Below are 25,016 nucleotides of genomic sequence, written 5' to 3'. Positions count from 1 at the left end.
TTTCTTGTGTCTAGTTATTGAATAATAATTGGTAGAGCAGCTGATGAGGTGGTGTTTGCGTATGAGTAGTGAAAATATTCCAAATATAATACAGGTATTTCTCACCTATCATCACTCCTTGCGGGGAGCAGCATTAGCAAAGACTCTTAAGTGTGTACAGTCAGCCCAAGCCTGTGCAGTCTGTCTTGCCCTCTGATTTTCTTGACATCCTAATCACCATGACAGCTAAACACTTTTGTTGACTTAGCAAAAAGATAATTGTCTCTTGGTTTGTAATCAATAAACTTTCTGTAGTTTCTCTAATGCTTTGGGGGTATGTTGAGCCTTTCACATCGCAAACACAGCTGTCTTGCCAGGAGAAGTTTGCAACTGGACTTGTCTGATAGCACGTTTCGTCTGTCTAGACAGTGGTTTGAGATGTCCCCAGCAGCTCTGATGGAGCTCTTGCTATGCTGGTGAATTAGTGTTGTTTTGATATCTGATGAAAAACCTGTGGGAACATGTTTGTTTGGTTTTAAGCTGTGGCTTTAGCAGTGGAAACAATTTATCTGCCTCCACTCACCATCCCACCCTCCTCTTTCATACAGGACTTGGAGACTAAGATTTTCTCAGTTTCCAGAGACTCGTCTTCTGATACTTCTAAGGGACTTTTACTTTCCAAAAAACTTGGAAGTCATCAGCTAAAAAAAAAAAAATCTAAATTCAATTCAGCAGTTCTTGACCAGCACTTGGAGTGGTACAGTTTGTGTGCACTTTTATACTCACATAGGTGGATAACAAATGAAAAAGACTTGGGATGAGAGATCCACCAGGTTGTTGTAAGAAGTGTCACGGGTTGCCTCAGATCCGTGTTTCAGAGTGACAAGGACATAGGCCCCTCATTCTGCCTGCTTTTGGGGTGCTGCAGAGGCTGGAGGTGAGGAAAGGGAGAGGCTAGTGGCTGGTCCTTGTGAAACAGGAGCTGGGGAAGCTCCAGCCTCTCCCTCCCAGTTCAGCTTCCCTCTCTGAAGAGGCATTTCATTGTGTGGTCCTGTGTGTCAGACTGGTAGCAAGACCAATGTTGACGTGGTGCCCTTTGCCTGCCTCCCCCTCTCAATAGCATGTAGCCATGCCGGGTCTGACATACTCCGGTGCTAGCGCAGCTTTGTAACTCCACTGAAAGCAGGGAGGGATGAATGGCAGCTTAAAATGACCTCAAAAAATTCTTATGTGACACAAAGGTGTTGTGAAGTGTAATTAATGGACTTAATCTACCCTTCCATTACTCAAGGAGATTTACTCCTATGTAAAGTGGCGAGAACAGCACCGAGGAATCTGCTCCATTAATTATACATACGCTTTTAAACTCTGAAGTGAGAAATAGAGTGACCATTCCCCCCACCCATCCACACACCGTCAAACATGGGCAAGCACAACTGCCGTCCAGCATCACTTCTCTGCCTTGTACTGCTTAAAGACAACCAGCTGCACAAGAGACTGCTGAAACTGTGGGGAAACATAATGTCGATACCCCAAGTGGAGAACGGTCGGCAAAACTCGTAGCCTTATGGTAAATACCACAAAACCACTAATGAGATGGGGGGGACGTTAGTCTCACCCAGTTTCAAGAGTCTACTGTGCAGATAGCTACAGTTGTATCAGCCACCCTACCTATTCTTCACAGTCAACAGAGAGAAAAGGCACTTTTACTCCATTTCATCTCACCTGTGCAGCCATCAGATTTAGGATGGGACACATTGGGCTCGAGCTCCTCTGACCGTATGGATTGGATCTAGCCTGCCTATAAAAAGGACCCTAGATGCCTTCGACTCCCCTAAAGGGAGTGTGAGTGCCATCCATGCCCCCAAGGCTGAACTTCTCAAGCGCGCGGTCTGCGAGCGCTGTTCTGCACAGGCAGGGGAAATGCACGTGGTAGCTGTGAGGCTAGGGGCAAAATCAGGCCTTGTTCTCTTCTTTCTTAGGGAAAATAGAAATCATTCACATGAAATCACTGAAGTTATAGCCACTTTTGTATTTGCATATGAGAGAATTATTCCTACCATATTACTTCTATTTTTTTTTCAAGTGGAGAGCATTGCTCTCATTACCATCATAAAGTAGTTTAGGGATTTTACACGGGAAATAGGCTGAATTTGGTGCATTGTTTTTATTAACTTTCATTTTCTTATATTTAACCAGACAAACCAGTTATTTCGCTGAACAGATTGACATGGCGTTGATAAGAAAATATTCCTGTTGCAACAAACAAGTCCTATAGTGCCCCAAAAAACCTCTCATCTACAACTGCTAGCCTGCCTTGTACGACCAAACACAGTCCACTTGGGAAGTTGTGTGGCTGCAAGGCAGGAAATCCATATCCCCATTTCCATGGTTTTTCCTAGCTGATCTTGGGCAAGAAACATGAAGATCAATCCTGCTCCAACTCGTGTTCTCTCCCACCTGCCCCTGGCTACAAGGACCTCATGCCGTACTTGTGGTATCATGATCATTTTGACAGCGAGAAGCTAAAATATCACGAGAATGGAATTATGAGATTGACTACAGGATAAAGAGAAACTGGGCTGGGAGGATATAAGCCTCTTATCCAAGCACAAATAGCTTAAATAATAGAAAAGGGAATATAGAAAATAACTGATCATGTAAATTGCTTTTTGCAGGAGTACTCTCTCTTGGTAAACTTTGCCCTGGGATGAAAATGTACAAAGGATTGGAAAATACACTTCCAAAGAAAGAAATAATCCTCCAGTAGCAAAGAGATGGACTAGATGACCTATTACTGCAGGTCTCTCTCTTAAACTTAGATCTCACACTTCCTTGATGTAGTGAAAGCTCCTTTATGAGTAGCTTTTCTTTGCAGCTTCATGGATTTTGCTACAGTAAATAAAATAAAAGAATTGGTACATGTATGAGGCTTGCTAGAAGTCATCAAGGTCTGCAAAGAGAAAACTGCATCTTTCCCATCTGTGTTAGCCAAAGAACAGATGTCCACTGCCATCAGAAAACAAACAGGAAGGAAGAAAATCAGTTTCTTCCACTGGTCACAGAATGCCTAAATAGCTTCTTACTGGTCTGTGTCTAACAGGCACTGCCAGAGAAGAGGGTTTGAATAGGTTGAGGTGTATGGGTCTTGTTTTATCCACAAAAAAAGTTATTAGATGAGTAGCTGATGTTCCTGGAAGGTACCTCACCATGCTGCGCTGTCTGGGCTTTTCTATGCAGCTGAGTGACAGCAGTGACAATGTACTGCCACAGGGATACAATTTGTTTTAACTGCTTTCTTTTTTGCATGACAGAATTCACTGATGGGGCATGTTTTCTGCTCTGGACCCTATTGTTATAGAAAACCCTGGTTAGCTGGCTCCTAGGAGATTCCTCTTCTACAGGGAAGCACCCTCAGGTGATGTAGGTCCCTTGTAGCTGCCCTCAACTGTCCTTCCTATCCTCCATCTCCTGCAGATGAGAGGATGGTACACATCTGCCGTTGTTTGAAGGGTCCTGTGGGTTTACAAGCAAACAAGTGCTCATGAGAGCAGCTCCTGCTCTGTGAACCTCCCCCTTGCAAGGATGATCCCATCTTTGATTCCAGCCTACTAAGATTTGTCCTGTGTGGTCTGGGCAGATGAGAATGTCTGGCCTTAGTTGCTGCTCAATGTGAAGGTTCATTTAAACTGCATGCACAGGAAAGGATCAGGGGTTCGAAAATCAAATTCACTTGTTTTGTTGGTAGTGTGTGGTCAAGACAGATCCCACTACTGGAGAAGCTGTGTGGGTGAGCTCATATGAGATCCTCTGCAATCAAACAAGACCAGTAGCTGAGGACTTCACTTTGGAGATGGCTTAACCCTGCCATTGAACTTGTGCAGCTGCAACATCATTCTTGCTCCTAGCTAAATGAAATATAGAATTATTTTCAATCTGCTAAGAAATGGCCTTAGACTTTCCAGTGGGTTTTCAGCCTATATTCAGCACAGTGCTGAGCAAGGTGCCAAATGCCCTCCATCTGGGTGACACCAGTGAGAGTGCAAGGCAGAGAATGGATTGCTGAATCAATTCACAGGAGCGCAGGAGGATTGCAGGGCTGCACACAGTTTGACTGAATGACAGGTGGAAGGTTAAATACATAAAGATTTATGTGCCTCCATTTTTGTCAAATCAAGATAAATACAAGAATGGAAGGGAAATGAGGGAGTAGTCACACGCTTTTGCTCCAAAAGTATTTTAGCTTCAGCAACAGAGTTTGCAGACATATTTTTGAAAAGGGTTTGATGAGAAGGTGTCATGTTAAATGAAACTGTCTGGTTTTGCCCTATGTTGACCAAAACAAAAGGAGGCAATGGAGCTGAGATGTTCAGACTGCAGCCCACCACGGCAGCATATGTGACTCCCAGCCTCCACCAGCAGCCCCTGCCTAGGGCTCCTTGGGGAGGAGGTGTCCTTCCAGCAGCCTGCTTTCTCCCCATGGCCGGGGAGCTAGGAATTACCTTCATGGCTTCATGCCTCTGTAACTCTTCACTAGCTGCGACCACAGAACTGGCGTAACACTTTGTGCAATGGCAGGCTTGCTACCGGCGTGCTGCAGCTCTGGTCAGGATGGGGCTGAAACTTCCCGAGCTCTTCTCTCACCTGGTGAAGGTTGCCTGGTTATAAAGGTTGGCCACCACTGGCCTGGAGCATGGAGTACTAGTCTGACACCAAGAAGGACTTTCTGGATACCTGGCTGGGTTTGACAAGTCACAGATGATGCTCTTAGTCATATCATTTAGTTTTAGGTAGTCCTGTGAGGAGCAGGGAGTTGGGTTCAATGATCCTTATGGGTCCCTTCCAACTTGAGGTATTCTATGACTCTATGATTCTATGTTATTTATTTGGCCTGCATCGATAAGTGCCTTAACTTTAGTCTAGCTGCGAGATAGTAAACCCAAGCTAGCTTAGGCTTCAGTAGGCACCACCAGCGATGGTTCAGCTCTTCAGCATCTCCTGGGATGCCAGACTGTCTCCATCATCTACAGACATCCTAGGAAAACTCCTGCACCTTAAGCACCAAAGGGAGGCACCTGACATTAGGCTGGATGAGTCTGATCATTTGTGCCTTATAATGGCATAACCAGAGTCACTAGCTTTGGAAAGGCATTAAAAGTGAGAAAGCCTATGAAAGCATGCTGTATTGTCACTAGGGTAAATGCTTAACATCATTATGCTAAAAGAATTAGGGTTTCTTTGAGTGCGTCTGTCATTCGATTCCTAACCTCAAAGACCAAAAAAGCGACCTGCTTTCACAGGCTGGCTGCTTGGTGTCACTGGAAAGCAGATTACTTTTTAAGGGGATCCATATGGACACACATATCTGCCATTGCTTTTGAAAACTGAATTAGTCTTTAGTTTGCTTTTACTTACACTGAAAGCACTGTGTTAGCAACCAGGAGGACTGGATATTATTAGTAACCTTTTACAGGAGATGTGGTGTGTCATGGGTTGAGCATATATTTTTCTGGAAAATGCAGTGTACAGTGAAGTGGGGGGGAATAAGTAAACATAAAGTGCTTATACAGCAGTTCACTCTATTTGAATGCCCAGCAATAGAACTCTGAGGTTACCTGCTCATAAAGGAAGGAGAGAATGATATTTGAGGTTTATTTTTGGCTAAAAGCATGAAGTGCAAATAGCTCTTTGTGCAAAATGTCAGCTGCATTTCTGGGAAGCAAACAACATTGCCTTAATAATCCATGGTAAATAACAACACTAAGAATGTTACCACCTATTATATACACCTGCAAGTGTATCTGGATAAACTTATGTAACTGTAGTTTGACACCTAAAATAAATACAGAAAATTAAAACAAGGCATTTCAAGCAAGTTATTCTGTGAACAGCAGAATTAATGAAGTATAGGATGAAATTCAGCTTCAGATAACAAAATTTGGGTGCCTACACAGAGGTATTCATATACAGAGACGACGTCTGAGCTACCACTACAGTCTGCCGAGATCTGGGGCTTGACTCAGTTTTGTCTAGCACAAGTGGGGATACTGTAAGGTAATCCATCCTGGCCTCCAACTAGACACAGATCTCCCATAATAGTGTGTCCTCTTGGCCAGTTGCCTCAGGATGACTTGGGCACGCTAGGGTCGGTTGGCACTAGATGACTACATATTGGCAGATGCATGCAGCCCTGATGTGGTTACCTGTATTTGGTCAGGCTCTGTTGTCTACATGATGAATTTATTGTGATTGAAATGGGACTTAGATGCCCCAGTAGACCCTCAAGCTTTGGTGTCTGTGCCTAGAGGCAACTGCCATCCTTGAAGAGTGATTCAGTTCCCTAAACACTGCCAGTCTGTTGTCTGCTGCAACACCCTGTCGTGCCCTGGTTAGATGATAGCTGGAGCTTTTTAGGAGGACACACGTCTCCTGTAGGTCTGGTGCAGATGTCTCAGATGATAACCTCAAACAACAGTAGACACCTCTGTTAAGGTAGCTGAATTGAACCTATAAAGTCCAGAGATTTTTATTCTGGATTTCTTTATCCCCTCCCTTCCTCCAGCTCCTTCCCATGTCCCGAGGTTGCCACTGGGAAGGAGGCACATGCTGTGGCTTGTTCCAAGGTCTGTCTGCACTGGTGACCTGGGCAGTGTCTCTTCTCTACACACGTGCTTATTATTTTCAGGTCACTTGTAGCAATGTGGTTATCTCTGAGACCCCATCCTTCCATCAAACTTGGTTGAAAATGACTAAAGTGATTCTACCAGTGACTCCTTCACTGATTTTCTCCCACCTGCTTGGCACTATATCCAGTACTCTGGTTTTCAACTACCTATCAGACAACATCACTTGAAATACCTCCGAGTGGGGTATGGAATGAAAGATTGATTCATACCAGACCGCCACAATGATTAAGAGGAGACCCACATGAGCTGTCAGGGACACTCCAGTATGATGGACCAGCTAAGAAACAATTAGCTTTAATCTCACTTTGCTTTAGAGCAGAATAGTGCAGCAATAGTTTATACAGTACTTCATAATGGACATGGGCATCTGCTGTGCTACCAACTGCTTTCGTTTATAATCACGGTGATTGCAAAGAGTACTTTACAAAACAGTACTGCCAGGACACTTCAAATGCAGTGTCACCAGAGTGATTAAGACCAAGTTTTCAAAATTCCAGCTCATATATTCTGAATATTTGAAATAAGAAGGAGCAGGGTGGGGGGGCGATAGCAAAAGTTGGTGGTTCTTTGGTAAGGCCCAATTAAATGTAAGTACTTTTTACTCTTTATTTTGGTCTAGCAGACTGTCAATTCAAAACGCTATCAGAAAGACAGAAGCCAGGGGACTTACAAGTCTTTCTGGTAGCTTTAAGAGATCACAGAGAAAATATCTTCACAAAGTCCATTTTATTGCTAAAACTGCAAAAGTGCTGCAGCACTGATCTCTCCCTTGCAGTGCCACAGAGCTGGCACCTACCTACCTTGTACAGGCAGCAGATGAGTTGATACCAGGCAATTTGCTCCTAGTTTATTTTGGGTAAATATATTTTAGCTGGTGTTGGTTTGAGTCACCTTTGCCCCATTCCTGTCATCCCAGGCATATACCTCCAGTTTGAGCTTCTTGCCCTTGTCAGTCCAGCACAAAAGCTGTAATTCATTCCTTCTCAGACCATGAGCAGGTGTAATGTCCCATACACAGCAACTGGTGATCAGCCTGCAAGACATATTACTGGGAATAGCCTTTGAGAAGAAGCTAGTTTTATTTATTGGATATAAATGTATTTATTGGAGGGGGGAAGAAAGTAAAAAGAGATTTAAATCATTAAATATGTCACCCAAATGTGTAGTTGTGTCTAATCTTGCTGTGTGCTAGCACCAAATGTAGACAGTTCTGAAGTTGCAGGAACAAGAGGAAGCCAACTTACAGTCCAGTTTGGTTTGGATCTTCTCATACAGCTCTGAAAATCTTCAAATAGTTTTTTCCTGACTATTAGCAGCATTTCCAGGACCAAGCCTGCTTTGGGGGTGAACCCTGCTCAGATTTGGCCACGTTAATCCTGGTTGTGATCATTCGTTTTTGCCTGGAGGGAAAAGGTTTTGAAACTATATGACTTCTTAGGTGTTTATTCACAGTCACAATAGATTTTCCTCATGGCCCAGAGGATATTTAAATCAAGACTCTCTGTGAAAATACATACAAATGTTTAGAAGTGTTTCCAAATGTACTAGTTGGTTTAAGTGCCATGCATATGTATATCATTATCATAGAATCACAGAATAGTTTGGGTTGGAAGGGACCTTTAAAGGTCATCTAGTCCAACACCCCTGCCATGAGCAGGGACATCTTCAACTAGATCAGGTTGCTCAGAGCCCCGTCCAACCTGACCCTGAATGTTTCCAGCAATGGGGCAGCTACCACCTTTCTGGGCAACCTGTGCCAATGTTTCACCACCCTCATCGTAAAACATTTCTTCCTTATATCTAGTCTGAATCTACCTTCTTTGAGTTCAAAACCATTGCCCCTTGTCCTTCTGCTACAGGCCCTACTAAAAAGTCTGTCCCCATCTTTCTTATAAGCCCCCTTTCAGTATTGAAAGGCCTATTACAATAGGGTCTCCCAGGGTCCTTCTCTTCTACAGGCTGAACAACCCCAACTCTCACAGTCTTTCCTCATAGGAGAGGCGTTCCATCCCTCTGATCATTTTTGTGGCCCTTCTCTGGACTCGCTCCAACAGGTCCATGTCTTTCCTGTGCTGAGGACCCCAGAGCTGGATGCGGTACTGCAGGTGGGGTCTCAAGAGAGCAGAGGGGCAGAATCCCCTCCCTCGACCTGCTGGCCACGCTTCTTGTGATGCAGCCCAGGGTACGGTTGGCTTTCTGGGTGGCGAGTGCACATTGCCGGCTCATGTCCAGCTTTTCATCCACCAGTGTCCCCAAGTCTTTCTCTGCAGGGCTGCTCTCAATCCCTTCATGCCCCAGCCTGGATTGATACCGGGGGTTGCCCCAGCCCAGGTGCAGAACCTTGCCTTGTTGAACCTCATGATGTTCACATGGACCCACTCCTCCAGCTTGTCCATGTCCCTATATATCATATACTATGAAATATAAATAACAATATTCACACTGAGTAAAAACTAAAAGGTCCTGAAAACATTCTTCCTATAGTCTTTTTCTAAGTGTAAGCAGTATCTTTCTGGATGTCAGTTAGAGTTGCAGTTAGTGTTTTTCTCCAAGGTGGAATACTGGCAATTACAGGAACTTCATTATACTACCACTTATGAGAATATTTACACTATGTAGCTTACAATTAAAATTTTATCCTTTATTCTGTTCCTGAGCTTTATCTTTTCTTTTCTGTGTTTTGGGGTGTTGGAGGGGGAAAGGGAATGTCAGAGTTTGTTATTCTCCATGCTATACATCTGCACCTGAAATTAATGCATTTGGAAATGTCTGAAAACCTCTTTTTCCTACTGAAATCACCTATAATTAGAGGTAGTTCCACTAACGCAGGTGGTGTTATGGTGGTACAGATGAGATGAGACTCAGATCCTCCTGCTTCCAAGACCAAACATTCATCCTCCACATTTAAGGGTCATTGATTTCCTTTTCACTTTATTTGTTTCAGGTGCTCAACCTGTTCCTTGCCTTGCTGCTAAGCTCCTTCAGCGCTGACAACCTCTCAGCACCAGACGAGGATGGGGAGATGAACAACCTGCAGCTTGCTTTTGCTCGGATCAACAGGGGTCTTCAGTACGTGAAGCACACGACATGGGATTTTTGCTGCAATGTCCTCCGGCACCCCAAGACGACGGCTGAAAAGAAGGCAATGATGAAGCTTGCTGCCCAGAATACAGGTGCCCTTAATAATTGTATGAACAGTCACACAACCACTGACCTTGGCAAAGACATGGAGAATCACAAAGAGAACCACGCTGAGGATGGAATGAATAAAAATGGGCAGAAACACCTAGGAATTACAGACAATGATGATTTTATGACCAATCCTGACCTGTCCATTTGTGTTCCTATTGCTGTGGGAGAGTCGGATATTGAGGAGGAAGATGAGGAGCAGAGCACCTTTACGGAAATGGAGCAGGTAGGCAACTAAAATGTTTGCTAGTTGCAGCTTATTCAGATGGCCTTTGTTCCCACCCTTGATCTGGATCCATGGCTCGTGATGCAAATGTCCTATGGCCTAATCCTGCCTTTGATATGTTGTTAACTTCAGAAGAAGTTACAAGTGCATATCCAAGAGCAAAATTCAGTCTCCAACAAGAGGCATTCCCTTTCTTTGTATTCTTTGTGCTTGTCTAGATTAATTCTTCTAACCGGAGCAGTTAAACCCTTTCTCACACAGGAGACATTTTTCTTCCTTTCAGCTGAATCATGGGAATGTTACAGAACAAATCTTAGGTCCTCTGACTACGACGGGATTTTCTCAGGGTGCAAAAATGGGCAATGGCTTGGTTTGATTTGTGCAGCAAGAATTGAGGGCTGGCTAGTTCTCTTAAAAATACAAGGCAGAGGCTGATATGACAAGGCACCAAAGAAAGAGAGAAGACATGTAATCGTATGTATTCAGACAGGAAAAATAGTTATTTGCCTGTTTTTTGGTGTGACATGGCAGATTTTCATTTTCCCAAGAGCACCCAGTAGTAAAGGCTGAAAAATTCTGTGTGGTTCCAAGTGTCGGTGTAAAACGGAGAAGAGAAATCTTCATGGGAATGCTTTTCTTTCTTTCCTTCTCCCCCTCTCCCCTTTCTACCAGCTTTATCTCTTGGCTCCACACACTGTATCTAGTTAATGTTTTCCAGACCCTCCAGCCTTGATCCAGCATCCTCTGACACCGGCTGAGACCCACGGAGTTCAGCAGGCACTGGATCAAAGCTCCCGTTTCAGATCCAGCTGTCAGGAGGGATCCCCAATCTCTCGATTGAGGCGAAGAAAGTTTTGAAGCAAAACTGTCCTTAGAGAAGGGCTGTCCTAAAAAACCCCGAGGAAGGACTCTGTGTCAGAAGGCAGGCACAAATTGGCTGCTAAACATCAATTTCTCCCGCTCCATTGCGGAAATCTTTTCAGTGTTAGTGCATCTGCTCACCAGCAAGTCTTTTACATTGATCATACCGTTGGGGAGCTGAATGGCAAGGGGTCAGAAAACTTTATCATCAAGCCTCACTGTCCAAATAGACACCTAGGTAACAAAGAAAGAAGTCTGAAATTTTTGGTAAACACTTTTAGGGAATTTTTTGTATCTTTTTTAAGGAATACTTTTATTGAAATGACCTGTGGATCAGTGTGGGTGGCATGGATGGTGTCTGTTTTTTTCTTTGAAGTCCTTCTCTATTCCCAGTGTTGTATTAGTTAAACCTACAAGCAGAGCACACTTGAAAAGTGAAATATGAATATAGTAGATGGGTTTCTTAGTATTAGCTGATCTGCGAATACTGACTAGTATAAACGTGTTTAATTCTGGAGTTTTGGGTTTGTTTTTTTTTTTTCTTTTTGGCCTTTAAAGATATCCATGCCTTTCTGCTACATCTGACAGAGGGTCACAATCATAAAAGCTCTCAGATTTTTTCCTTCACAGCGAAAAGCAAAAGTTTATTGAAACTTTGCATGTAAGGGTCCCTGAGGTCTGGAAGCGTGTGTGTGTGTGTAGGCAGACGTGTGTATGCAGACATGTGTATGCTGCATCACTGTATTCCACATTCCTCAAGATAAATAGCAGCGTTCGCAACTGCAAGCTAAACTGCAGCATAGAGCACGAAGGGTTTGGGATTTTTGCAGTTTACTGTACCTTAAAAGTATAAAAATGTGGATTTCTATTTAGCTGCACAATGTGTCCATGTAGGTGCTAGTGTGTATATTAGTAGACGGAACAGGTAGCCATCCATTTTATGCTGTACAGCAAGTAAATACAGAATTAGAACTTTAGTGAGATCTGTTAGAATCATGAGGGAGAGAGCTGATGTAGAAAAATATGCATTTTAATGACATAGAACATCACGAATAAAAGTTGATTTGAAAATATGAAGAAAACTTCTTCAAATTGTTTCAATAATATTGAAACACTATCATATGTAATATAAACATTGAGGATTCAGAGTGAAACAAAATAGGAGGAAACAAAACCCAGTAGGAGAAGCAAACCAAAATATTGTTTTTCACACTGTATCTTTTCATGAAATTTTCAATAAACATTAGAGTAACATTGTCACATTACCACGAGATACTTGCATTGCAGTGAAATAATATAGTTCACTGCTAGCGTGTGCATTACATAGAAGGCATGGAGTTGAGAAATGTATTAATTAGCTTTGTCACTAGTGTTTTCCAGGCTTTGACAAACAGCTGCTGCAGGTCACTGCTGTTCCCCTGTGCATAGCCCTGATCAATGGTTTTCAACCTTTGTCTGCAGGCCTGAGGGGTCTACTGCTGAAAGGGTCCAAACAAGAAGTGAGTTCAGATATCCAGCAAACAATTTTATTGAATTTCTAGGGAGGAAAGTGTGTGCATGCAAGGGGGTTCCAACTCAAAGACTCAAAATACTTTGGCATAATAAATGAACAAAAATAGGAAGAAGCTCAACAGCAGAAATGATAATTGTGTGAAGAGCTTTGCATTTGCTTTTCTGCAAAACCCTAATAAATTTGCACAGCTGTAAGTGTCTCCATAAGGAGCAGAGCCATGAGAAAGCAGATCCCAAACAACTCAAAGATCTGTCATTTTAATGGTGCCCATTCCAAAGGTGTACTCTCTGAACCCACAAAAAAAATCTCTTGATCAACATGAAGGTTACTGTAGAACAAATTATTGCACCTGCAGGTCAGTATGAAATCCCAATTCCCTGGATATAGAGTTGTGGGCATTACAGCATGCTAACCTTTGTATCAAGGGCAGCCCTGTGGGACTCTGGGGAATAAACTTCCCCACTCACTCCCAGAAGCTTTAATCCTGTGAACCCCAACTCCATGGGGGTCCTTACCTCCTTCCCTCCAAGATGGCCATAATAATCACGGCAGAGCTTGCAAAGGAAGAACAACGTGAACAAGAGCAAAATTTACATGATTGCACTGAAAGGGCACAATTACGGTGAAGTATCCTTTTGTGTGGAGAGCATCATACAGAAATGAAACAAGAACTACCAAGGGTACACTAAACATTCAAATATATTCTAACTTTCCCCTAATTATAATCCATATTTTTACATATTTAAATATTTTAGTATGTACAAGGAGAGTGTGTATGTATATTTACTTCTCAGGAGAAGACAACGTACCCCTGCTTCCCTTTAAAGTTGTTGGCTGACCTGGAATTTAGCAGCCCTTTGGCAACGTTGCCAGAACCTGCCTTCCTCCTCATGCATGTAGATTTTGGTGCAATAGCGTGGAACAGGAGGTGAAAGTTGAAGCACAAGAAGGGAGTATATGTACGTATGCCTCTCAAGTTCACGGCTAGGTAAACCTACACAATCCTTACGCGTCCTTTACACTTTCTCTGTCAGTTGAAGATCCTGGACCATATTCTGTTCATCTTGTGCTCACATCAGTCTGGACTCATCCGTCATGAATCGGAGAGGCTAAAGGGAGGCTGGTCTCAGGCAGAACCACAAGGTTTTTGATCCCAATGGGGTATTTTAGGGTGATGATTCGCTCAGCTTACAGCTCCTGTACCAATGCCGGGCTCTTCCCGGAAAGTCACAAAACTACTCTGAAGTAAGCCATTGTGGCTATGAGAAATGGGCCCCACAGTGTTACACTCAGCAGTTTGAAATTTCAGATGATGAGAAACCCTTCGGTGACTGCACATTTTCCTCTGAGTAATAGAAATGTCTAAGTTTAAATTTCAGCTGCCATTTCTATTATCAAAGCTTACACTGGCAGCAGCTGTCTTCCTGAAAGCTACCAATTTGTGGCACTGTCCTTGAGACGGTTTAGAAGGAGCAAGCCCACCTGATAGCTTCTAAATCTCCTTTGATTACTGAGATGCAAGTGCGATGCTCTGCTGGCTCAGAGAGCCAGGACACACATGCCTGTAGCCCACACGTATGGTGAAAGGATCAGAAAGAAAAGCTGAACTATAAAAGTCAGCACAGGTGCAAGAAGCTGCCAGAAGAGGGGCGAGGCTGAGAAAGGACCGCTTAATTCATTTGTCATTATTGTGTGATACGTGTGTTGATGCCGGTCACTGCAACATTTTAGCTTATGACTTTATCTAACCCTGCCTCCTTGCCCTGCTCATAGTGGTGGGGAAGTCTCTCCCTGTCAGTCCACACGATTTCTTCAGGATTTGATGATAAGTTTAGCCCTGTATTGAGAAGAAGAATAACTGTCTTCCATTTTACCTCTGTCTTTGGGATGTATAATTTAAGTATGGGTTGTTCTAGCAGGAAAACAGCTCCCAAAATCTCAGCAGCAACCACAGTAACATGCTGGCTGCATCTTCTCAAGGTTCTTTTGGGTTCTCATTTTGGTTTCCTAGACGATTAAAATGTGGAAATTATTTTCTTGAATCTCCGTAGCGTGTCTTGTAATTGCATATAAAGACCATCTTTTCTTATGTGACATCAACTTTCAGACTCCTGAAGGAGTAAGAACCAGATTATGGGGACAGTAAGCTGATGGGACAACTCAGTGTGCATGGTCCAGTCCACCTGACACAGTGGATTCTACTAGAACTTAACTGCAATTTAACTACATTGAAAGTTTCAGACATCAGAGGGCTTTGTATGATTTACATTAGATAACAAAGTCCGAAGCTTAAATCTTCAAAATTCCTACTTTAGTATTGCTTAACCTTCAAGGTGCCCACAGCTGTAGCCCGGAACGGCGTGTGCCTATTTCACAGTGACATCACTCTGTGGTTCAGAGGAATCCTGTGATTAATGGACTAAAAGGAGGTTCCAAATGAGTAATGCTGGGTGTCCCGAACTAGTCCCCAGAGTACAGTGTCCTGCATTTATACTGTTGAACTCTGTCTTGTTTCTATTACCCCAGACCTCAATGATGTGCAGGTCTTTCTGCACACTATCTGGATCCTTTTCTGCATTGGTAAGTTCCCACAGTCAGCAAATTTTATTAGTACAACCTAAGAAAATGGCTCTACCCTTTCCTCGCTGTTTGAGTCAGCCCAACAGGGTTGTTACCACTTTCTCCCCTTTCTTAATTTAATTACTACATGTGCTGCCTTCCTCAAACTACTGTCCTCAACTTGATCTGTCTATAGCATGCCACGGAGAAGAAAATCCACGCTGCCGTGGCTAGTGGCTCTTGGCCACATCTCACATTTGCCCCCTCTGCAGTGACAAAGCCAGGCACGGATGCTGCTTTCCGCAGAGATAACACCTTGTTATTTTCACATGCAGCGCAGTGCCGAGCCAGCAGCACTTGCCTGCTTGTCTTCAGAAAATGCCATTATTGATTTGTTCCGACGGAGTGGCTAATTGGGTCATATGGAAAGTGCTGGCCGCCTGCTGCGGGACGGAGCGCCTTGCAGCTTCTTACCCCTTCCTCGACACCAGGCACCCGTGCCACGGGACGGAGCGCTGCCTTTCCGTGCGCCAGGTCCCAGCTCCCACCGTAGCCAATTTGTGCCATCCTGAGACTGCAAAGCAGGCGGAGGGCTGGCCCATCCTCTTGCCCGAGGCTCACCGCTGGCTGCAGACTGGGGCTCACCTTTCCATGACCTGGCAGGGAATATTGCCTGTGGGAAGGAGACAGTGTCTTTCATTGCCTCTCAAGGTTTCCCACCTGTACAGCTGCACTTCTCAGTGTGCTTTTCTTAGACCCCTCCAAGGCAGAGCAGCACCTCTCCTGTGATTTTCAAGAGGTTTGGGTCTGGGTCTGCGCAGAGGACCCAAGCGGTGTACGTTGCCTGGATTTTGCACACTGAATGTGTATTCATTGCTCCAGAGCACGCCTCGCTTTCTCAATCATATTCATATTTTTTTCTCGATTGGCAGTTCTCCCCTTGTCTGGGCTCCACCAAACGCATCTCCCAGGAAAACCAGACTTTAGATGAGTAAGTGCCTCTATACACAGCAACAATAGAGCTGGCTGCCACCACAGTTCCTATTCAATGGTACAGTTTCTATACTGCCCTGAACTGGTTCAAAACCCCAAGCTTTTATTCTCTTCTTCCCTGTATTTATTTCAGAATTACTGATTCATTTTATTTCATTTGACAAGGTGAAACAGTTTCAGATGCTTTTTTTGCATGTTTCTACCAGTAAGAGATTAATAATTTGGGGGTCAGAGAGTACCATTAGGATCATCAGGGTTTAGCTTTCTCATAACACTGAGTCAAAAACTTCAGGCACTAATTTCTGCACAGAGCCTGTAAGTTTATTTTAGCTATGAGACATCATCTGTAAGAGAGAAAAAAAGAATGAAATGTCTCAGGTAACAGAGAGTTCACCATCTGCATCTGGACCCACATCTGTCTCCTTTGTATACAGTAGAAATTTGACTGTACAATTTCTGTGCATTACAGACCTGCTCCTAAACCTGAAGTGATTCTGTAAAAGTCAACAGAATTATTCCAGGTTGACATAAGTGTAGCTGAAATTATTGAAAATTGCTATAAAAATGCCAGTGCATAAAGATTTTGATATAAAATTGTTTGTGACAATGTCTTATGATCCTAATAATTCTAACATCTATAAATCAGAGATACCATGAAGTCATGTGTTTATTTGACAGGGTACATTAATTTCAACCTTTTACTGCAGGAAATATACTTTATTGTCAGGAACCGTAATGCCCTTTCAAACAGTATTTATATTCCATCTGTTTTCAGTTCCAGTCTGTAGGACACGTTCTCTTTTAGTGCAACTGGATAAAATACCTTTGAATTCTGTTGATGACTCCCCAGTTCTTACAGGCAGGAGAGTGAGCCCATGTGTATACATGCATGCAGCACACAATAAATCTTACAGCATTCTTCTTGTCAGCTTTATTTGGGCCAATATTTTTCTGATCTTTAAGTAAGATAGCAGGGGTTTTTCATTATTATTACATACATAGTTTGCCTGGATTTCTCCCTTTTTAAACTGTATGTTTTGCTTTGCTTTGCCTGAAAACTGCGTAGAACTCAAATTATTTGCTAATTATTTTTAGCAATAAAACAGAACATTTCTGTATTTATTGTCTTCGGAAGAATAACAGCAAGGCCATTAGAAAAAGAAAAAGGACTGTAAATCACAGCAGCAGATTTAAAGCACCTATGTCCTCATCTTTGCTTCTACATATAGAAAGACATTCGTGTTTATTTTGTTTCAGTACGATGGGGCAGAAGGAGAATATTCCATGTCAGATCTCTGCTGACATGATTAGAGCAGTCACACTGTGAACAAAGGTTTTAGGGTGCTTATTCAGTACGCGGTGGCAGGGAAATATATTTGTCCACAGCATAATGCCTAAGGTGCAGGAAACACAGGGAGCTGATGGAGGAGAGAAAGAGGGGGGAGGAAAAAAAAAAGCCTGGCATTGAAAGAGCCGATATCAGGCATAGCGGACTTGACAACATGCATTTGGACAAGTGCCCAGACCATGGACTACACGTCAGTCACAGCTTACTGGGTGCCATTTCCCAGTATCCATATCCCTCCCTGGAGCAAAATGCTGCCCAGAAATGAGCATTTCTCAGTGTTTCTCCCTTTGGTAAAGAAAATGCCGACATTTAACATTTTGGACAAAACGAACAGCAGCCAGTTCCCCAACAGCTCCTGCGCCAAGTGAGACAGTGCGTGCGTGTGTTGGGGGCCTGAAATTACTCCCATTAGTTAGGGTCCAACATAACCAAATTTAAAATACTGGTTATTTTGTTGCTATTGCCTGTAGTAATATGAGACTTCCTTAATGAACAAAATTTTAACATCTTGAGTGAAAGGTTCCAGGTTATTTCAGGCACTCTCACTCAATGCACTTTGAGGCAAACTTCCAAAATTTAAACTTCCATCAGAGGAGCACATTAGTTTGAGTTCCTCATATTATACTGTGGAGAGATCCCAAGTACCAAAAGAAACATAAAGTAGATTGTGATTAAACTTCAAAATGCAATTTAGCAGAAGGTATTAGCTTGAACTCTGAACAATGAAAACTTACGAAACACTTTCACTGCCTATTTAAGCCTATTGAGTTGATAACAGGCTAAATTAACTTTGGCAGTCCATCTTTTTGCCAAGTTCTCCCACTTAGACTAATTTTAAGAGTCAACCCTTGGAATAATGAATCTATGTTTTACTACAGGCAGTGTGTTGCCCAGTGAGGGAAAAGATCTTGGGCCAGCAAGGCAGAAGCCGTTAGAAATAATGTGCCTTGCTCCTCCACTGCCAGAGTTCAAATGCTTAAAATGTTCTGGATTAATCTGAGGAGTACTGCTGAACTGCTGTTTCCCTCCTTGAGGGATGACATTTGGCAAAGCATCCAGCACCTGTGCAGAGACCAGCAGTTAGTGGCTGTGATGATGTTTGTCTGGAGAAGTTTTGGTTCACCTTTATTCAAAATGAAAGAAAATACCAGGGCAGGCTGGTTCCAGGGGAGTTTTTGCTGTTAACAGCCTCTGCTGAGCAGCTGTGGTTTCTGGCCAGCCTTAGCCTTAGCCATTCTGAATTTTAAGGGCCAGAAGCTGGTATTTTTATCCAGCTAAGTACTCACAGGTGCTTCATTTTTTTTAGAACAAGTACTGCAGTTTTCTTCCAAATACCCTGTGACTTTCGGGGGGGGGGGGGGGGAAGTGTTTCTTAGGTCCACCAGGAGGACAAGTTCTGTGTTTAGCTACATAGGTGTAACTTCAAACTTCAGTGGCCTTAACTCTGACAGATGACAGCACAGTTGGAAACTCCCTTGGGACCTGTGAGCATCCAAGCTGGGGACATAATGTCATCTACCCAGGAGCTGGGCAACAGGCCTATGCTGTTTTTGAACTCGAAGACTATTGTGTTTAACCTGTTTTACCCATGTTGCTCTTCTGCACGCATATGTTAGTGATTTGGTTTTTAATAAATGGGGTCCCTATAAAGGCTGGGTCACCGAGAAAAAGAAAAAAAATCCAGATGGATTCACATGGCAAACATGAGCAGCACCTTCTAATTCTGATGTTTTACTACTCTCTTTGCACCAGATTGTTTCTGACTTTTGCATAGGTGAATGGCAAGAGAAAAGACTGGGAGGGGTAGATAAGGGCTGAAAAACTGAACAAAAATCAGTCTGCTAAGCTAGCCTGACGTCTGGTTGTTTCTGCTGAAGGGGAACGACGGACCAGGTGACAGGATGGAGGGTGGTGATGACCAGTCTCAAATAATCATGTTTAGACTTTCTTTTTCCTGTTTTTATACTCTCTCTGAGGAATTTGCAGGTCTTAAATTATATACATGTGTTGCAACGTTAAGGTAGGACTTCACAAGCTTTACATCAGTAATGCAGACGCTGTAGTCTGCCAATAAAATGCACTTGTAAAGGAACGTGGTGTAGCACAAGTTCTGTCTGTGTCTTAGCTATAATCCTAGCGCTGTGGTGTGGTATCGCTCCAGGTTTTCCTCTGGTTTCTCATTAAACCAAGTAGCAGCAACTCTGCTTTACAGAAGCAATTCTTCAAAGCGGGTTAGAGAGATTCTTAAATGTGTACACTTAAAATTGACAGCTGCACACCAGCCCTCTTTTTTTCCTAGCAGAGTAAGTGATATTAATCTTCCCCTTCTCACATTAAGGGAGCGAGGGGATCTTCCTGATGTATTTGGTGATTTTTTTTCTATGCTAAACATGCGGAAAGATAAATCCACTGATTTTATTGGTGCTACAAGGCTTTACATTTATTTGTGAAAGAGGAGAACCAAGATCATAAATGATCTGTTCTGGTAATAAGAACCCACGATTTGTTTCCCCGGTTCGTGGTTATTTATTTCTCTCCCATTTTAGCTCAGATTTTTCAAGGCTTTTCAGAAAGACTGAATTCAGCATATCTGAGAGTTGTCAGCCTGACAGCTCTGCAGACTGTAGTCTCCTGTTTACTTTACACACGAAACAGGTGCCACCGAGGCAGTAATGCAAGCTCGCCGTATTTCAGCAGCATTGCAATCTGCTTGCTTCTCCACTTATGCAGAGGTAGGATATAAACAGTTCAGTTTTCACGATCGTTTACTTCTTGGCTTCTTTGCAGAGGAAGCGTGCCAGTTACTAGACGCAAACTGTTGCTGAGAAAGGATGCCAATTGCTACCAGGCACGGTAATTTTATGAAATCCATAGCTGTCTGCACGGAGGAACACAAACATCAACAATTACTTTGCAGAGTAAACAGTCCTCTTGTAACTATGTGTGTCACACTACTGAATTGGGTTTACTATACATGAAAACCTCCTCAGACTCCCATTACGGTTTTCATATCCGAAAACTGGCTATAGGAAGCTTTGCACGTTAAAATATGTTGTCATCTATTAAAGGACTAATTGCTGCTCTATTGAGCTGCATTTCTCGAGGAGGCTCAATTTCATAGCGTCAGTCATCTATGAATGGCTAAAGCAGAGATATTTCTGTTGCCAGCGTCCTTGTCTGCTGGTGATGCTTCCTCTGCCGGGCAGTGTCCCGTGGTAAAGCAGGGTCAAGTGTGTGCAGACTTGTATGTGGGGGGACCAGGACAAGCCTCCTCCACTGAGTCTGCACCTGGAAATGTCCTGACCAGCTCATTCCTGGAAAGTGACCGCAGAACCTGGACATCCCTGAAATCCCATTAGTGTCTCAAAATTGGTCTTCAAAGAGGCAGAAGGATGCACGAGTCTTGTGGGGAGTAGAGAAGATGATACACAGGGCTGAAGCTTCCCATTGCATTGTGGACTGAGTAAAGGACAGTTAGCATTTGCACTGTCTCACCAGAGACAGGGGATACCCTGTCCACCTCTTAAAGTAACTTAAATTAACTTTATCCTGCCACATCCTTCATCCTTGCTTGCTGGTTCTGCAGTGACAGTTGCAAGGGGGAGAGCTCCAGAGCCAATTCCCATTCCTTGCTTCCCCACCTGCTTGGGAGAGGAAGCTTCCTGCTATCAAAGGCTTTGCGTGCCTTCTTTCCCACAACAGCCGTGGCCAGGGAATCAGGGAACAAATGTTACAAGCCAGGGTCATGATCTAGGGAGTGAGTGAAGCATCAGGAGAACCCATGTGAACTGATCACCATCTGAAAGGCAGGTCCTGGGATCCTCTCTCTAAATTTGTTTGCACAGGATGGAAAAAAAGATATTTCCATGGGGAAGGAATAAAGTGAATCCATGCTGATGACAGGTATTTGTCTTGTTTTGCCAACAGCAAGTCCTCTTTCCAAAGGAGCGGCATTTGCACTAATCCCCATTTGAGCCTGAAACAATTAGCCGATCTGTGCTTTTCAGAGGCAGAACGCAGTGTGAAGCCTTTGTATTTATTTGTGTCAGCAAACAAGTATGTGGGTCTGTGCACAAACACACTTGAGATGTCACCCAGATTATGCTCTGTTTTCAATCTGGTTGCTGTTTTTCTGGTGCTACAACCGGCCTGCAGCACGCAAGGGGACAATACTGGATCCATCCTCCTCCATGCGCTAATTACTGGTACGGTGTTGGCACATCACCTCTTTTTAGGGCCCAGATAAGAGCAGAGGTGAGCAAACTTTTGGTTTACGCTCTAAAGGAGCTGAGGTCTGTCCTGGGCTCCCAACCCTCCATTTGCATGCACAAAGTTTTTGTATTGCTGAATGGTTCTACTTTATAAATTATGAAAACAACTGAATCAATAAATATTAACATAATGTGTATTGCCTTGGCAACATGGCACTTGATACAAAAATTAAAAACAAATTATATAAACCACCCACAGTGGGGAGCTTTACAGGAGATAAACCTGCTGCCGTTGCTGCCAGAAGAACGAATCATCTGGAATCAGAACAAAAGCAAACAGTCCAAAGTTAAGCAGCATAAACCAAAGGCACCTTCCCCCAGACAGGTCTGTGCCGACCTTCAGGTGCTGTGTGCTGGAAATGAGACTGTTGCATCCGATGAGAGTGGCTTACTGGGACTGGCATCAGTCGCTTGCAAAAACTCAGCTGATTCCCTAACACTCCTTTTGGGATCAGTCTATATAACCAGGTTCTTTTGAAGAGTCTATTTCTCTTAGAGATTTTCTCCCACCTTAAAAACTTGCAGAACAAGTCTGAAAACACACGGTGATGAACCAAATCATTGCCCAAGCACACGCGTGTGTTATCCCCATTGGAAAATTTGCCAAGATATATTTCATCGGTTTAATGTTAACTCATCAAATACTTGGTACAAGTATGATTTCTGGGAAGCAGCTGGGTACACATTTCCTAGAGTTTAGTCTGTAAGAAAGTGTTGCTAAGTCTTGGTACCACATAGAGGGGTTAGTAAATAGAGAATTGGTGTAAGTTTGGCATTTGACTCTAGCTTAGTGCAATAATTTGCTTAACAACTTGAATATTCGTCAGATCAACTGAATTACACAGTCTGTTCTCATACACTCCATAGTTTCTAATGATTCTGAGTGCACAACCTTTCTGCATAAATGAACTTGAGATGTCACCTCAGATTGCATTGTGCTTTTAACATGAAACAATTGTTTCTGTTGTTTTAGTGCTATAACCAATATCATGCCATTAAGATTACTTGGTACTAAGTTGTATGCACATTGCATTAAAAAAAAAAGACTTTTTATGGCTAAGCGCCTTACTTGTGCAAACTGTGCCTTCCACGTTTGCTTTTCCCCTGAACAGTACACTATTTCCAAAGATGTGCCTTAAAGAGTGTACTTTTTGACAGGGACAGAACTGTAACTCAGTGATTATGGAGCAATCTCTGGCCGGTGAAGATGAGTGCTAAACTGGACCTAGAAATTGTATGTAATACATTCTTATGCAGAGGGTACAGGCTTGGACGTGCATAATTTAATTTATTAAAGTTAGAATATATTTTAGACCACATGCTCTCTGAAGCAGGAAACAAGTAATTTGATTTTAAATTAATTTGTTAGAAACACAGAATGACATTTGAAAGGGCTGGTACAAACCTGACAGTCCAAAAGTATTTATATAAAGAGCAATTTGCTTAACCAACTGCTTCCTTTGTGTCATCTGTTCTTTCAGATAGTTATATTTGGAATAAAGTGTTTTTCTGCTCCTGGTACTTCTTGAGGGACTTCCTGTGGTGATGTGGCTTTAGAACTGAGGCAGGTAGGCTGCGGCTCCCTGGGGAAGGGAAACTCACTTAATACATGAATAACATCAAATGTCAGTCAAGCCAAGGGGAAAAAAAAGTGGACAAGTGAAAGATAAATAGGTTTAAATAATTACTGTTGAAATCCTGTTATGCTTGTAATTTTTTTCTCAGCATGGAAGTCCTTCTGTAAGCAATTCAGCACAACCCTTTGAAACCGGCTAGAGTTTTATTAATATTTTAGTAGCAGCATTAGTAATGGCATGAACAATGGTAGTGCTGTGATGAGCTATGGAGTTTTCAGAGAAATCCCTGTCTTAGGTGAATCAATAAAGCCAGACTGATTTACACCAGCAGAGAACCCAGGCCTCCAGATGTAGGGACCAACCCTGCAAACATACTCTCCTCTGCCATTAGTCCTGCGAGCACTTCTGGCCAGCTCAGCAGTAATAATCATCACCCCAGGAAGAAGTGGCTGGAGTTAATGGCACCACTCATACTAGCAAGCACTGGGTCTAGTCAGATGTGTTTGCAGAAAAAATATTAGTGCTCTGATTCCAGAGTCCATCCCTTCTTAGGGAAGTACTTAAGGATGTGCTCTCCTTTCAACCTGCCGTTAAGTCCCGTTGGCATCAGTGGGGTGCAAAGTAGTCTTAAGTGTTTTGCTGAATAGGGGCCGCATACCTTTACATGTCTACCTGCAGTTTTTCAACATCTACTTTTAGATACTTTTTATCTCTTCCAGTGAACTTTGCATTTTCCTCCCCTTCAATGTGTATCTTGTCTCCTCTGGGTGCGTTTTTTCCACACTGTTTCAAGCAGACTCATAGCACAGTTTTGGGTATTGCACTCGTGCCTTTCTCCAGCTGTAACACTGAGTATCGCCACCTGACCGCACAACTTCGGAGTACACCCCTCGGTTATTCCACTGAACTGCAAGCACCTTTCTGTGCACCTCAGGTCATTGGAGGAAGCTTGTGTCTCAAAGCCAGACTCAAAATGGAGATTGCAAGGGAATTTGCTCCTGCCCCAGCAACAACAGCTCAGAAAAAAAGTTGGCCTATTTGTATTTCCATTTTCTGCAGCCAGATATCTTGACATATCCTGTTGCTAAAGCTCAAAAGTTACAGCATAAGCTTGTGTTATCTTGTTTCTTGCCATTTTCCTTAAGATGTTTTCCCCTGACAAGTATAGTCCAGGCTATTTTCTCTTCTAGCTGGGGAGTTGTCCTTAAGAAATAAGCATGCTATCAAAGAAAAAGAAAATAAACCCATGTAGGATTATTTCCAGCAGGAAAAACAGCTGCAGCTGAGGGGGCAGCGATGCCAAAGCCCAGGTGTCCGGAGTCAGAACTCTGAGATTTGTGAAGAGTTAAGTGAGTTGCACGTGGATAAGCAGTTGAAGGCTGAGCCACCACCTCCAGTAGGGCAAAAAGAGGTAACAGAAACAACTTTCCTACCTGATACTGCATGCAATTCATTGCACCAGCTCCATAGTGCATGTCACTGATTTATGTGGGGTTTATGGCTTGTGAAAATACATGTTTGTCAAATGGTAGGAAAGCAATAATACATAGTAGGTATTACAGTCTTAGTAAAGAAGAGAGAGGATTTTGTTGTTATAAAAATAATTGGAAAGCTTGGAAAATGTGCATTATAAATTAAGATGGGATTCCAAGAGGCTTTGGGAAAAAAAAAAAAAACCACAAAATCATCTATAATGTTACTGTCTTATTTTAGGAGCAAATATGTGTGTGTTTTCCCACTGAAAAGTAGCTCTAAGAATGGCATCTGCTGACTTGGCAGATCTGTACCTTGAGTTCACTGGAGGGCATCTGCTA

The 25,016-nt window shown here is 43.0% G+C and overlaps 1 protein-coding gene across 4 annotated transcripts in view; it reads left to right on the top strand.

Moving 5' to 3' along the window:
- SCN5A (sodium voltage-gated channel alpha subunit 5) overlaps window positions 1–25,016 on the top strand; it is a 219,248-nt gene that overhangs the window by 135,691 nt on the left and 58,541 nt on the right. For 3 of the 4 annotated variants that reach the window (XM_052807527.1, XM_052807518.1, XM_052807502.1), the window contains 2 exons: window positions 9,610–10,080; window positions 24,467–24,613. In XM_052807527.1, the coding sequence (XP_052663487.1) occupies window positions 9,610–10,080; window positions 24,467–24,613 (618 nt within the window). The remainder of the gene's footprint in view (window positions 1–9,609; window positions 10,081–24,466; window positions 24,614–25,016) is intronic. The other variant, XM_052807509.1, reaches the window with a different exon arrangement.

This window comes from Harpia harpyja, chromosome 1 (assembly GCF_026419915.1).
Source record: "Harpia harpyja isolate bHarHar1 chromosome 1, bHarHar1 primary haplotype, whole genome shotgun sequence".
NCBI classification, from domain to species: Eukaryota; Metazoa; Chordata; class Aves; order Accipitriformes; family Accipitridae; genus Harpia; species Harpia harpyja.
The sequence above is the reverse complement of the archived record's forward strand: the minus strand, read 5'-3'. Positions and strand labels throughout refer to the sequence as shown.